The following is a 16,398-nucleotide window of genomic DNA, read 5'->3' as shown; positions in this document are numbered from 1 at the left end:
CCCTCACTCCATCTCCCTCCGGCCCCCCTCACGCCAGCTCCTCCCAAACCCCTCTCACGCCATTTTCTCCCCAATCCCCCTCGGCTCGCCCTGAGCCCGGCATCTCCGCAGCCGGCCCTGTCCCAAGCAGCGTCCCCCAGCCCCGCTGCCGCCCGGTTCCCGGCTCGCTGCCGGAGTTCCCCCGGCAACGCCGTGTAAACGCACCCGCCCCGCTCCGCCGAAGGGAAAGGCAGGCGAGATTGGGGCTTGGATTTCGTGCCGCCCGGCAAAGGAGCACAGCTGCCAGCCGGGGATGCCCTGTGGCTTCTGGGCGGGTTGCTGCGCCTCTTTTTATGCTCCAACACACGGTAAGATAGGGGTTGTGGCTGCTTCGTAGGACCTTGTCAGCTAGTGCTTTAAAGGGAGTCTCGTATATCCAAAAAAAGTCGAAGTTTGGAGAAGTTCACGATCTGATATAACTCTTAACAGACAATGGAATAAGTATTTTAAAGGATTATCTTGTGTTATCTTGTGTAAGAATGATAAATCAGGAGTGCTTAACTCAAGCTACTTTTGCACAGCTCGTTGGGTGACCTTGGTCATAATATTCGATTTTTGTTTCCTCCTCTGCGAACTAAGAGGAACTCATTTGCACTGACCTGTGCGGTGACGTTGAAATGGAATGGTTCTGTAAGGAGAGGCAGCTACGTGGCATGCTACCTTCCATCTGTTGCATACATCTCACCATTAATAAATAGTGTATTGGCGTTAGGCAGCTTTCCCAAATGCATTAGTAGCTCTACTGAGAGCCCTGAGCTCAGGTGCAAAGGAAAAAAAAAAAAAAAAAAAAAAGGCATTATGAATAAATTGACAATAGGTATTTATGAGGGAACTTAACAACAAAAATACACACACATACACCCCCCACAAACCCACAAACAACCAAACCAAACCAAAAAGCACTGCCGGGGTAGTACCTGAGATTGTTGTTAGGAATAACTTGTATTAAAACTTACAAAGAATGTTGAAAATGTTATTTACTACTAAGTGTGAAAAATCTATAAAACTGAGCATTTTATTCAGTTGAGTCCTGTAAGGACAAATAATGAAGTAAAAACCAGCCACTAGGTGTCCTAAGAGAAGTTCATAATGTTTTTCAGAAATGACCCCAAATCCACAAAAAGAACTAATTGAGATTTATTTTAAGGATTAGCCATCAAAAATTTCAGATCTTCAAAACCTTCAATTTCACCCTCACATTCTTCTTCTGCAATTTGTCATTGTTTCTAATTGCTTACATCACTAGCATCCTATGGCATTTTTCATTTTTGAATTTCTTAGAAAAGAGGGTTATTATTTTTGTAACAGTGAAACAACTCAACGGTGTGGTTACTCACCATATTCAGGAATGTTGTAAACTGTAGAGGATCAATATTGCCCACACATAGCTATATTTAGCAAGAGGATGATACCTAGCTCTTTCAGTATATGCTGATTAGCTGGGGGAAAGGTTCACTACAACCTTCTAACTAAGGGTAGAGCCTAATAAAAGCATCTTTTAAAGCACAGGTCACAGGCATCCAGTGGCAACAACAACAAAAAATCATATAATGGCAAGTTATTTTTTATAAAGTGTACAATTTTTAAACACTTAAAAAATTACCTTTGTAAATATTCAGAGATCATACATCACCGTGTGTGTACTTATGAATTTATAATAGAACCAAGATAAAGGGTGAAGTTTATAGCTTGTTGATATCAGTGAGACTGTGGCTCTGTAAAGAAAAAATAGCTAGATAATTTTTGAACATGCACTTAAAACTACACTTTTTGTATTATAGAACAATTCCTTCTCAAGACACTTGCAAATTATTTATAAAGTAAATTAATTAATGACTTGTTCATACTTCTCTCAAATTGCTAGAAAGATTCCAGTTGGCTTCATGTTTCATTGGAATAAGCTATCATTGAGACTTTGTTGAGACTGCAGTGTACAAGCTCAGAAAGTTTTGGTTCTTGAGCCTCTTTTGCTGGGAATTTTGATCAAATAGACAAAGATAAATGCTTAATTCAGATCTGGGTTGTAAGGAATATGTTAAACATGCAATTATTTTCCAAGTATGAATTGTTGACTTTCTGATCTTAGAGTAAGGATATCAGTAAAGTAATACTGACAGCTTTCCTGTCCTATTCACTTATGCTGAATTTTTAGCATTAGAGATTGTGTCTGGACTGACTCCTTCTGTGCACTTTCAGGGTGGGGCATTGGAAGTTAAGTTAAATTGTAATATTTTTAATAAATTCAAGTACTTTCAAAATGTTGCTTTTGTCTTATATAGGATCCTGAAATAATGAAATATAAAGTACTGATTTGTGCACATGAATTGGAAATCAATTGATGAAACTTTTTTTTCAGGTTTCAGGACCTTAATACATCTAAAGACAGTATGTGTGAAAACCAACAAAATAAGAGGAGAAGCTAAGAAGGTAGTTTAACCAGTGTTTAGGAAATGTTATACATGGGATCTGGAGAAGAAAAAGGACAGCGTTAACTTGAAATCTTGTCACTTTTGAAAACCAAGCAACTACAAGATAATTTGAAGTCCACCTCAGAGTTCATAGAATCATAGAATCATAGAATCATAGAATATCCTGAGTTGGAAGGGACCCTTAAGGATCATCAAGTCCAACTCTCGACACAGTTATTTTCCAAGCTCTGAAATTTATTTTAATTTTAACACATTTCCTATTTTAAATGCCATGCTTTTGTAGAGTTTATCAGTATTTTTTTGTTTCTGTTCTACTGAAATAGGAGGTGTAACTGGATTTTGAAAAGATGTTCTTTGCTTTAATACTACATTGAATTAGTATACTTAGCAAAATAAGTAAAATTGTTTTAGATTTATGCAAATGTCTAAAAGTTCTAACAGTATATGTATCTAAGTCAGATGAAATGTGCTCATTTTTTTCCTGTTACTTCATAATAATTATACTTTAATGACCAAAAATATGTGCATTTTCTTTGTATTACTGGTCAGTGAATTATATTGCTTTTATGCAATATACTAATTGAATATTAATATGGTAATGTACTATTGCAGGTTGTGGAATTGTTGTCGCTCTTCACAATGCAGATAAAATGATCACAGAATCACAGAATCACAGAATTTCTACATTGGAAGAGACCTCAAGATCATCAAGTCCAACCTCTGACCTAACACTAACAGTCCCCACTAAACCATATCCCTAAGCTCTCAAATGATGGAAGAAATGCTTCAGTCATACAAAGCTCTAGGAAAAAATAGGTAAGTAGAATTAGTAGTTAATTTGCAGTCGGGTATTCAAAAATGAAGACAAAGCAGGTATTAGTCTGTGAGTATAAAAAAGTGTACTTAGTGCCAGATGCTAGATGCCACTCTATGAGTTGTACAGTGTTTCTTTCTTCCCCAAGTCAATTACTGGTCATTGCCGGAGGCAGGATATTGCACTGGATGAACTAATTATTTGGTACAGTATGAGGAAAAAATGTATATGGTTTTACATCAGCATTTGATTTAATTAAAATCAGACAATTATCTTACATACAGCTTTAAGATTAACGTAGACTGTATTTTCAACCTCTTTTCAGTCACAGGATTTATTTTTTTCCATATTTGGATTTTCCATTCTTTAGAAACCAGATGGCCGAAATCTGAGTCTTGTCTACATAGCCTCTATTCTTTCAGGCAGGCCGTAGCACATTTTATAAATAACAAAGGTGCACCTGGTCTTTGGAATTCTTCTGACATACTTTCCTGATGGTTCTTAAAATATCATGCTGGAAGCAATCAGGTTTTGTCAAGAAGGGGAAGGTGGGTAATGCTTTTTCCCATTCATGTGTTGGCTTTGTCTATGTTGTTTGTCATTCATTGTCAGTTGTAATCAGTCCCTGGTATTGCAGTCAGATGCTGCTGGAGAGAGCCACAACTTCCTAGATGGATCAAGAAAGAAAAAATACTTGAACATTCTTGCAATTTACAAACTTCTTGTTCACGTTATTTCCATGTCAGTTCATTATTTGAACTGAGTAGGCTCCTTACACTTATTTTTATACTGTGTTTTGTTTTTTGCTTTTTGCCTTTTAGCCAAATAGCACCAACAACCGGACTGTGGCCAGATAAACAAGTGGCATGTTTTAAAAGTAAAAATCATTTAGCATTACAGATGGGAGAGCACACTTCTCTACCTTTCTTGCTGAAGAAAGAGAACATAAGACATGGCTTTGACTTCAGCTTTCTGCTACAGGCCACATGCACAGAATCCAACATTTCAAAATCATTTATGGATTTGGGTGCCTTTCATATAATAGCACATGCTCAACAAAGTAAGTTCTATTTTAAAAGTTCTATTTTAAAAGTTCTATTTTAAAAGTTCTATTTTAAAAGTTCTATTTTAAAAGTTCTATTTTAAAAGTTCTATTTTAAAAGTTCTATTTAAAAGTTCTATTTAAAAGTCACAACTTTCACATATAGTTATACGTCACTATCAGGTTAGGTCCCAAAGCCTCAGAAGCCCTTTTTATTTAAATTTTAAATAGTCTTTACGTTTGCTTGACTTCTTTATATTAAGTAGACTTTCAGCCATGTTGAACATCTTCTTTAATGATGTGTATGTGTATTTGGGAAATGAAGGAGATAAAGAGAAGCGATGACAGTGAACATTATGCAGAGAAAGCTCTGTATAATGAAACTGAGACCACAAAACTTATAGTGGAATTCTCACTAGCAAACATCTGAAATTGAGAAGAGCTATTTGCTTAAATTATTAGAATAAAACTATTTTAAAATTACAATGTTTCACTGTGTTCTATAGAAAGTGCAATGATAAGATTCAGTATCACACTGTAATATCAACTTTCAACTTTTTTCTTTATAGCAGATTTATAACATGGATTGCAACTGCACGTTAGACAGATTCCTGGTTCTCAGAGCCCTACAGTTTGAAATTAATTTACGCATGAAAACTGTAGTCTGTTTAAGAATGCCAAACTAATATTTCATTTGCTTTGGTTTTCAAGGGTTAAATATAACAATACAAGAAAAGAGGAACAAGAAATCTGAGGTAAGATGGTGTCATGTACAAAGCTGAACACAATTAAAAGTATTATATACATTCAAAACTTGAAATATAGCAACACAAAAGAAGTTCAGGTAGTTTTTTCTACTTATTCTTCAGCCTTTCAGATGAACATCAGGTATTCATATATATATTTTGTATATATATATATATCAGCAAATGTTCAGAAAAAAATTGTCAGTGAAGTGTTACATCAGGGATTTTGAGGGGCAAGGGACTAGAAGTTCAAGAAGATATAGAACTTCTTATAATGGAAATGCATAAGTTAATTTCAGGTATGTATATTCTATATGTTACACACATTTGTCTAGTTTTGCTGAATTTAAAACCAAACCAATTTCATGTATTGATGAATTTAAAATTGAAGTAGAATTGAAGAATTGTCTTGATATTAGATGATTGCTGGAATTTATTGTACTAACATATAAAAATAATGTTTTAGAGTTAAACATATTTGACATGAAATTTTGTGATGTGTAAACAGGGTTCCTGACAAAACAGTTTTGATAGCTACTTCTGTACACACAACCAAGTTAGTTGTTTAACATAAATCAGTGCTTCACACCAGGTGAGCCTTAGATGTTGCAAAAGATCAAATATACTACATTTGGAAAAAAGTTAATTTGGTCTTTATAGTTATTAATTAATAGCCCTTTGTACAGAAGACTTAATGAATCAGCTATGTACTTAGTGTACCTACTGAAGAATATAAAAGTATTTACAGGAAAGAAATGTCACAGAAAAGTCTAGAAGTTCTGACAGCAGATCATAAAAAGGGCTATGGAAACAAACAAACAAACAAACAAAAAACCAACATTCCCAGTTGCAGGAAATGTTTAAGAAAAATAATTCAGTTGACTTCAATGTCATTTAATACAGCTTTATTTCACATCTTAGGCTCTGGTGATTTCTAGGGAATACCATTTAGAATAAACTGAGCATTCAGACTAAAACCAGGCAGACTAGACAAAGCCTTCTGAACTGTAAATTTCAAAACAGCACTCATTGCTTTTTCTGGCACATTCAAACCTCAGTTTGCCATTGGAATGGAAACAAAAATTTCCTGCAGATTGCAAACTGATGTTGAGTATAGACATGCGAATGTGCAGTCAGAGCATGTGACTATGTAATTATTTCTATCACATTCATTTGCATAAAAGTATACAGTATATTTGAGTTTATTTTTTCTCCCTTTCCTATGAACATAAAGAATAGAAATAATATTTTCAGAAAATTATTCTTACAGTTCATCTGAATAATCACAACAATGCACTCAAATTCTCAAATCTGTTCTCTTTCAAAGACAAACAGTACCTTTTGATTAAGGGGAGGGAGGGAAAGAGAATAAAGAAGGGAGGAATAATAAAATACATCCTAAACACAACAGACTACTGCTTTAGCTGCCATACCAAAAAAAGGGTCATTTGGTCATTTCATTTAACTTCACTGACAAAATGTAGTGCAGACTGTGCTGTTTTCCAACATACTTTAAATTCTGTGAGCTAAATCTGTGGCCTGTCTGCCATGGTTTAGAAGTTTTTTATAAGACTACATTGAACACATGAAAGAGATACATATTTAGAATTATAGCAACATCTCTTAAAAGCAATAAATAATTTGTAAAGATTTTTTGCATGGGTAAAATAGCATTCTGTTATAATACTACAGCTTTTGATTTTTTAAAACTGCTTTCATGAGCTTTAGTTCCATTGGGAATATAATTACTGCTGTCAGCACACTTTGGAGGGTTACATAAAAAGGCTTTAAATATCAGCATAAGAGTGGTGCTGTCGTTCAGTGAGAGTGCAGAGCCAGAAAGAAACTTTGGCACATGAAAGTTTTGAATTCCTATACCAAACATGCTACAGAGCATAACACATGGTTAACAACTGATGAGATTATTTGTATATGTGGCCAAAGCTTATTATTTTTAAATCATGAATAGTGACTTAACCATAAACAAAAGATCCCACTTTCCGTGCTAAAAATACTTAGGAATAATTCTGGATGTGAAAAAAAAAATAATGTGTTTTTGAAATTACACTTCCTATTAAGTTAAATATGGGAATATATCAGAGAGTAATCCTTTTCTGATTATTTTTTCCTTTGCCTACTTGATTCTTAGTGGTTAGATTTTACCTGTATCTGTTCTGTAGTACATTATTAACTTTTTTTTTTTTCTTTTAATGGAAATTACAGTTTCATTTGCCACCAGTGACATTTCAGCCTGCAAGAACAATTCATCTTGCTCTTCTAGAGGAAAATTTTGTCGAAGGCACCAAGATCAGAAATACTTTGAATATTATGAACTTTATTCCTCAGCCTATAAAACCAGTTAACAGATTTTATCAGTATCAGGTAGACAATCTATTAAAAAGAGACGCTGAAAAGTCTTCAGGCCTGATTGTGGCTACTGTTTCTGATAAGTTCACTCCAACACAAGACCTGTGCTGCTTCAGCAAGGATAAATATAAGTACTCTAGTGACAGGAAAGAAGAAATTGAAAACAATTTGAAATGGAGGGAAGCTGATGTAGCTACCAATATTGAAAAGAATGACCAGATGAAGTATCAGTTTTCAGTGGCTTGTAAGGATGTAGATATTGTGACCCAAGTCAGTTACGGGGATGCTAGTTCTTCCTACTTCAGCACAAGTAACACTGTGATAAACTGTGGAATATTTACAGTTCTATGTCCTGTGTCAAACAACACAGACACTTTAAGAGCTGGTGAGAAGGAAAAAAGAGTGCAGAATTCCTGTACAACCAGTATAGAAGGAGGAGACGTTCCAGAAATGACAGTGGGTTATATACCCTGTGAAGATGCTGAGAGCGTGAACTTCATGCTTGGCAATCATGATTTAGATTCGTCCTGTACAAATGAAGTGTTCGAGGCCTACTGTGCCTTAGAAGGTAACTCTGTAGCTGCAGTCATTCACAGAGTGCAAGATTGTTCTGGAAAACAAACAGAAAATAATGTTTGTCTTCTTGAATTCAAAAAGAAAAAAGAAGCAATGCAAGAAATGACTGCAAGAGATCAAAGTGAGCTTGTACCTGTTGCCCAGGTTACATTCTCTGAACAAGAACCAGCTAAGGAACCACCCATTGCTAAACGGCCTGCCAGGAGAAGGAGTGTTGTTCACAGCCTCCTTCCTCACGTTAGTCAGAGCTGCAATGTTCCTGCTCACAAAGAAAATGACAAAGGTGAGATGAAGATGAATAGAAACAAACATTCATCAAAATCTAAAATAAGTAGCAAGATAAAGATAGCTGAAGGGGTAATTGTTTCTGATGAGATTTCCACAAAATATAATGCACAAGAGATGAATGCTAAGAATCAGATTTTTCCATCTTTGCAGCTGCCATGCATGGAATCCGAGACTTCCCTGAAATGTCGGAAAAAAATACCTCAAGCAAACAAATACCATTTTCCCCAGAGTGCTCAAAAACTTAAAAAGCAAAGTTTCTCCTGCAGCTGCAAAAATCCAGTTATTTTAAAGAAACCTGTTACTCCTCTTTCTCTACCGTGTGCACAGCCTGCTTCAGATTTTGTACATCTGAAATACAGTGACATGTTCAAGAAAATAAATTCAAATGACAACGGTCCAGGTATTTATGAAATGTTTGCAACTCCAGTCTATTCCCACATGCGTGAGCTTGATCGACATGAGAACAGTTCTTACAGAGATGTTTGTTCTTCTCCCCCTGGGAGATGCACTGCTAGCACCTGCAGATCTACCTGCAATAAAAGGAGAGAGAGCAGCCAAGTAAGAAACACTCAAAAGAGAACGTATTCTAAGCCAAAGAAGACCGTATCTGGTACCAAACAAAAGCAGAAAGGCTTAATTCCAAAGGACAAAAGTATCAAATTGAGTGATAGCAACACAGAGAGAGATAATGTGATAACTTCTGGTCTGGATTGTCAAATACAGACTCCAAGGAGCATGTCGCTGGTTTGTGGAGACTTAGATGATCCGCTTATGTTTTTAGAAGAGCTTTCACAGCCATCCAAACAAAATAAAACAAAATCAAATTCAAAGTTATCTCCTATTACAGAAGTCTCTTTTGAGAAGTCTTTAGACAGTCAGGATGTATCCAACCATCAGATAGCTTCTACCTGTAGCCAAAATCTTCTTCAGTTCAGTAACAAAGACTACACAGAATGTGCAGCTGTACACAGCAGTTTATTAACAACAGACCAGAACATTTGTGTACCCCAGTACAGGGTGGATAAGGATGGCTGCACGGGCCTGGAATCAGACCAGACCTCCTTCAGGACTATAAATCGGCATGAATCATTGCACTTTTCAGACAGACTGCAGTGTCAATCCCTTGCAAAAAAATTAAGTCAGAGCTGGGCATACACACCTCAGGGCAGTAGTTTGGCAAATGAATTTACTCAGCCTTCAGTGATTCAGACAACAAATGTTACAAGTCCCAGTTTCCAGACAAGTCAAAACATTTTGTCCTGGGCAGGTAAAAAGGATGTGACCGAGGACTTGCTTTGTTGTCTGGCTGCAGAATTGCTAGTGCTTGAAGAAAAAGACGTCAACTCTGCAAGAACAAAAATTGCAGATTCTAAAATGCAGAATGCCTATACGAAAGAAGAAGGAAATACGATGAATGGAGATGGAGAAATAGTAAACAGTGCTCTAGCGAAGGTAAAAGTAACTTCTTGTAACTTGCTAGATCCTTTGGGATCCTCCAACACAACTGTGGGTGGACCCCTTTTGTGGGTGGGTGAACCAGTCATGATGGTAACTAAGAAAACAGCGTATAACTAAAGTACAGGTAACGTGCTCATTAATGATCCGGTCGCTCCCCCTTGGGCCAGTTGTGCACTGAGCCTTGTGGTGCCCAGTCGAGGACACCCATGTTAGATGCTGCCTGTCCGACACAAGGCAGATGGTGTTCAGGCATGACAGAGATAGATACCTATGAGGGCTTGTATGATGGGTCAAGATAAATTAAGAAATTGTAGTGAAAAAAAGGCTATTTTAACTGAAGAGCGTGTATGAAAGGCTGTGGGCCAAGGCAAAAGCACTTGAGATCTTGACACGTAAAGGATATGAAAAGACACTACAAATGGTCCTTGTATATCCCAAAGGACAATTTCCTTGAATCCCTGAGGGCAACCAGATACTTTTGTAGATATGAATGACAAGTATTGGCTTATCAGATAGACTTAAGGCTGTTTAAGTGATGTTTAATCAAAACTTCAAGTTCAGAAGGCTTTGATTCTGGCCCCCAGCTCAGTTAAGAACCTTTGCCCACTAAGGTGCTTATCTATCAGTATCACTTCTCCTTAACCCTCTTAATTTTTGCTCTATTTTAATTAAAATTTTATAAGGAAGTTTTCTTTCACTATACACTTCTTTAGGCTTCTGCAAAAACAGATGCCAATTATACCTCCATTTATTACTTCTGGAGATCCCTGGCTAGATGGAGTAATTATTACCATCCTTTCTGAAGCAGTCTCTTCTTCCTGTGAAGTCATCTCCAAACTGTTTTCATCAGGCTTGGATTATATATGTTACCTAGGGCAAGTCAATGGTCGCATTCACCCTTCAGCTTAGCAAACTGTAGCCACATGACAAAAAAAATATAAAAAAAAAGGTAGTAAGCAGACATATAACATGCTCTTCTGCTGCCTGGCTTGCTTTTAGTGGCAAAAAGATGGCATGCTATCATCTTCAGGTTATGCACTATTATGATACATCCTTGAATACATCAAGGAGGAGGCAAATTTATGTTTCAGGAGCTATTGTGTCGATGTGCCAGGCAAAGAGCATATGCGGGGGGGGGGGGGGGGGGGGGGAAGAGAGAGGGAGAGAGAACCATGCCAGATGAAAGTTACTCCTTATAAAAAATGTAATGATAATACGAAGCTTTTCTTTTCTCCCTTGCTTTCTCCTCACGCTGACCATCATCTTTAAAGCAGAGTTACAGTAGAGCCTTTTTGGGATCAAATGAAGAAAGAGACCTGCTAAACTGTGAGGAATCCACTGAAGTGCCCGGAAGCATTTTAACTAACAAGGATACTATCATGTGGACGAGAGGTGAAGTTCTTGGAAAGGGAGCCTATGGCACAGTAAGTTAAAGTCTCAGTATGTTAAGAGATGCGCTGGTCATCTCTGAGCTACGTCTCACCTTCTAACTGACTGTTATAGCAAATATAAAAATATAACAAATTACTTACATATTTTTGATTCTGCAATGAAATGTGACAAACACAAAGATACCTTGTAAAATAAGTCAACGTACGCTTTTATTCATGTTTCATTTTAATAAATGCTAGTTTTGTTGTAGGTATACTGCGGTCTGACAAGCCAGGGACAGCTAATAGCAGTAAAACAGGTTGTTTTGGATACGTCAGATCAACTCACTACCGAAAAGGAATATCAGAAGTTGCACGAGGAAGTTGATCTTTTGAAGACACTGAAACATGTCAATATTGTAACTTATTTAGGAACTTGTCTGGAAGACAACATTTTAAGCATTTTCATGGAGTTCGTTCCCGGTGGCTCGATTTCTAGTATTATTCATCGTTTTGGTCCATTGCCAGAAATTGTCCTTCGTAAATACACAAAACAAATTCTAGAGGGGGTTGCGTACTTACACGACAATGGTGTGGTGCATAGAGATATCAAGGGCAATAACGTTATGCTCATGCCAAACGGTACAGTAAAGCTAATCGACTTTGGCTGTGCCCGGCGCTTAGCCTGGGCAAGCCTCAGTGGCACACACAGCGAGCTGCTCAAGTCCGTGCATGGGACTCCGTACTGGATGGCACCAGAAGTTATAAATGAATCTGGGTACGGAAGAAAATCGGACATCTGGAGCGTCGGCTGCACCGTGTTTGAGATGGCAACAGGAAAACCACCGCTGGCTTCCATGGACAGGATAGCAGCCATGTTCTATATCGGGGCCCACAGAGGGCTGATGCCTTCCCTGCCTGAGCGATTCTCGGGAGCTGCAGCGGATTTTGTGCATGCGTGCTTAACCAGGTATGTGGAGTTTTAACTGAAAAAGAAAAGGAAAAATGCAGGTAGTGTGTATGGAAGCTTAGGCTATCTTAAATGGCACATTGGGCTGTGTAGAAGAACTGTACTGTAAATCCTTAGGTTTTAGAACATTTCAGGAAAGCCACTGGATAACAGTATCCATAAAAGAGATTTTCTCTCTGTAGTGGTGTTAAAAAACAGTCACAAGTTCTTTTTGAGGGGGCCTTATGCTCAGCATTTACTTTTCCTGTAATTTTCATGCAGAAACATGTTACCATTGCGTTTTAGACAAATGTTGGATAATTTTCTTTGAAGTGCCTTGTTGTTCCTATATCCCATTGGCCGAGTCTGGCCTGTGTCTTGGAAGTTGTTTTGAGGACAATATTCTAAATGGAAGAGGTTGCACTTAATTCTCATCTTCTGCAGCAGAAAAATATGTTATAGTTTCCAGCCCAAGAAATATATACCTACTGGAAACATAAAGTTCTCTTTATTTAAGACAAACTAGCATTCACTCACTGTAAGAATTATTCCTGTGGTGTTTATTCTATTTTAAATACCAGCTTTGTCCCAGACTTCTAAATGGACTATCATTTCAAGAGATAAGTTTCTGACCTCCACGGGTGCTGAAACTGATAGCTTTATGAAATTGATATCCACCTTTTATATATCTCTAAAGACCAGATTTGGACACCAGAGAGAAGCACATAATTTAGTGGATAGGACAGTGCCCTGAATTTTAATCCTTGGATTAGAATTGTTATGGTGCATGTGGACCATATAAGGGTAACCAGAATAACTGTTGTCAGTAAATAGCAACATCATAGATACGTTGATTCAGAGACAGTAGTATTTAAAAGATATCAGGAGTCCTTAGGGAGAAGGAAATATACAAAAAGATTTTTAATACAGTATATATCTTTTTTTTTTTTTTTTCTTTTTTCCTTTTTCTTTTAAATGATGCATCTGTAGTGGCAAAGTTTTAATATATGACCTCACCATGTCCTAAATATAAAACGCCTCCCTCATCCTGTCTTTCCTATTAATTTAGTACTTAAGAAATCAGAGCCCTTTATTGTTTCCCTTGTTTCACTTTTCTCCAGGTTGAGGGTTGAAAAAACCCAAACTCCTTGATTCTTGCAATGCTGTAATTCCAAATGGCCTCCTTAGCATGAATCATGTTGATTGGAGATGACAGACTGACACAAAGGCAAACAAATAATTAACATGTTTTTTAAATACACTTTTGGTGCACCTGAAACAGCTGAATAAGAATTATTCCAAGTTTTGGTAGGAATTTAGAGGAACAAAGAAAGATTTTTGTAATAAGTTATTTCACTTTTATAAGTCATACATGCTAACAATCTCTTCCTATAAATTCTGCCCTCCTTTCTACCAGCTTTATAAAAAATAAAACAAAAACCTGAAAAGGAGTAATGACTGAAGAGTTAAGAAAAAAAAAGCCTAAGTTTGTATTTTGTATTTCTATTTATTACTTGTATTTTACAAATAATTACATTACAGGAATGCATATTCATTTTATGTACTGATTTTTCAAACCCTCAATGCAGAGATCAGCATGAACGCCCTTCTGCTCGGCAGTTGCTGGACCATCCCTTTGTGAAAGGAAGACAGTGAATTTTTCAAAACTCCTGCCAAATGAGTTTACCTTTTACATAAAAGACTTCCACTTGTGAAAAGGATCAGAAGGATCTGGACTTAAGAGTGACAGCAGAACTTACTAGAGGTAACTTTGTAGGCAAGAATGCTATTTTTAGGCAGTGATTAACATTTTTTTGTGATGTCTGTGCTCATTGGAATGGGCATTCCTCCACTGTGAACGCAGGGCCGTACAATTTGCTGCATTTGAAGAGACTTAAAAAAAACCCACCCCACAACACTATGACCAGTCAGTGACAAGCCAGGTAAGTTGGGAGTGCCAATTTGTCTGTAAAAGCCTTTGGGTTGTGTGGTATCAGCAGAAAGCATTGCAGATACAGAAAGCTCTGCTCAAACTCATAGATGAGTGTTTAAATGTGCCTGTAAGCCCATGAAAATGCCAAACCGTGCAGTTATATTGGCATAAAACATACTGAAGCTTTTCTTTAGTTAGATGTGCCTTTCAATTTTAGCTGCTGGAAAGAGCCACAGAACCAGTCTTTGCACACACGTATCAATCCTTTCTATCCTTTCCTGCTGAGGTTTATCAGCTACAAGATACTGGAGTGATACCGTGCTGACAAGAGATGCCCAGTTATACACAGATGTATCCTTATTGAGCTTACATCAAGGTAATTTCTTAGTCTCTCTAGAATTATGAATCAGAGATCCATAACTAACTGCATGTAATGAAATAACATTTGAAGAACATTATGCTATATCAATAAAAAAGATTCAGGAATTATTATTTAGACTGTCCTCTTCCTGATTGGGCTTCTTTCTCAGTATATTTAAGATTTCAGGGGAATAAAACATTGCAGAAACCATTAAAATGGGGTGAACTTTATGCTCTTGTGAGCACCCTGTTTCTAGGAAGACGTAGTAAAACTCAGCCCTAGAATTTTCAAGGGCTGAGGCCTCAAAAGTTCAAGACCCTGACTCTTGTACCAGCAGCGAATTCAAAAATGGGTGTTTTACAAAGCAAAGAAGGAAAGCAACAAAAAGTTCTGGTTTATGTCAGATCAACTTCTCCCAGAGCACTTAGCATTTTAGTTACTTAAATAGCTTTCAAATTTTATCTTATTCCAGTAGCCTGACTTCAGAAGAGCAGTTTGGTCTAAACTTTATAAAAATGAAGAGAAATCAGTAAGTACTTTTAGCAAAATTCTTTATTTGTGTGGTTTCTGTAGGTATGATGTCACATAACAGACAGCATTATGAGAGAAATCCTAGCATCACAGTAATTTTCCAAGCTTAAACAGTTCTCAGTCCCATTTTGAGGAATACCGGTTGGTCCTCATGCCAAAATCCATGGCAACTTGAGTATCTTCACGTTAAAGTACCTTGCAGAAAAAAGGTAGGAGCCCTGGCACGTGAACTCAAGTGGGACGTACATAACTTCAAGGTGTCTATTAATTCTTCTTAGGTTAAGGGAGTGTTTCCAAAAAAAAGCTGCAAAGTAAATATGAGTTTTTATTTAGCATGAAATGATACTGAGATGGTAGGCATAAGTGGGGAAAGAATGGGAATGCTTGAGGATATGCAGTTAATTCAGATTTTCAGAGCTATGAATCCTCCTCCTTATGCACATCTTATAACCAAAACTAAGCTCTGTTAAACTCTGAGTTCTGTAGTGTTAGGGTTAGTAGTTATTTAGAATTTAAATGTAATGTTTAGTCCAGCTACACTAACATTAGTTTTCAACTTTTTAAAAAAAGATTTAAAGTTTGTAAACCAGAACCTGGGGTTTTTTGCTTGTTTAACCAGATTTAGAGAATGAGGGTGTTGTTTAATGCCAGCACTTGCAACAAAAGGTTTCTTTTTCAGATTAAGCGTACTCGAGAACAGGGGATATGTACTCACATACCAGCCCTCTCCTCAGCACAGCTTAACCAAGAAATACGTTGCTTTCAGGAATCTTGGGCATTATGTAGCCAAGTCTAACTTTGTGTATTTCTTACTTAAGGAGATACAGCTGTTTCATATCAAAATCCAGATAATTCAGATACCTGTAATGTGGCATCTGAGTTGATAAGGAGAAAGGTTTTAAAAACCTTCTTAAATCCTTATTTTTGACGTAAAGTGACTCACTGAAAAAAGACATGCTTTACAATTTACAGTATTTGAGTAGGGCAAACCTTATTTATTTTTTTGAATTTGCTGCCTCCATTTCTAAAAAACATAGGCTAGAAGCAAAACAGCAGTGAAGAACCCATTGTAAAGCAGCAGGTACAGCCACTTTGCTGTAATGACAAGTTTCCTCAACATTTAGAGTTTAAATTCAAGCATATGAAAGCATGTGTCCCTTTATCACTGCAGGGGCTACCTGGTATTTTCTTATTTTATGCAGTAATACTTAAAGCTCTGAGCTATTGTTCAGGAAAGTTAGGTTTCATAGGTGTGCCAACCCAACTATCCTGCACTGGAAACTACAAGCACCCACGATACAAAAATTTGCCTCTCAAAATACATTTATCGACGGTACTTCTCAAGGAAGCAGACATCAAGCTCAGAAACCCCAGAATCCTTTGAGATTCGGGTTCAAAATTAGCACCGACCTGCATAGCTTTCTCACAACTTTTAGCAGGCACTGCTGCCATTCTCTACAGCTGTATCTAAATTCCAGTTCTTGCACATAATCCA

General features: G+C 37.1%; 1 protein-coding gene across 4 annotated transcripts; it reads left to right on the top strand.

Moving 5' to 3' along the window:
• The first annotated feature begins 184 nt into the window (after positions 1-184).
• Positions 185-15,488, top strand: MAP3K19 (mitogen-activated protein kinase kinase kinase 19). 4 transcript variants are annotated; one of them, XM_035331861.1, is made up of 7 exons: positions 3,226-3,284; positions 4,104-4,342; positions 5,036-5,079; positions 7,294-9,753; positions 11,034-11,183; positions 11,402-12,099; positions 13,668-15,488. In XM_035331861.1, exons 1-7 carry the CDS (start codon positions 3,238-3,240, stop codon positions 13,732-13,734), a joined length of 3,705 nt encoding a protein of 1,234 aa, XP_035187752.1. In that variant the 5' UTR covers positions 3,226-3,237; the 3' UTR covers positions 13,735-15,488. The 4 variants fall into 4 exon arrangements, with proteins under 4 accessions (XP_035187754.1, XP_035187752.1, XP_035187751.1 ...); XM_035331860.1 differs by having other exon boundaries at positions 11,031-11,183; XM_035331862.1 differs by lacking the exon at positions 3,226-3,284 and adding an exon at positions 3,318-3,830 and having other exon boundaries at positions 11,031-11,183.
• Positions 15,489-16,398: the final 910 nt, after the last annotated feature.

The sequence above is a fragment of the Oxyura jamaicensis genome, chromosome 7, assembly GCF_011077185.1.
Source record: "Oxyura jamaicensis isolate SHBP4307 breed ruddy duck chromosome 7, BPBGC_Ojam_1.0, whole genome shotgun sequence".
In the NCBI taxonomy this organism is placed as follows: Eukaryota; Metazoa; Chordata; class Aves; order Anseriformes; family Anatidae; genus Oxyura; species Oxyura jamaicensis.
Note: the sequence above shows the minus strand (reverse complement) of the source record. Positions and strands in the feature narration are given on the sequence as shown.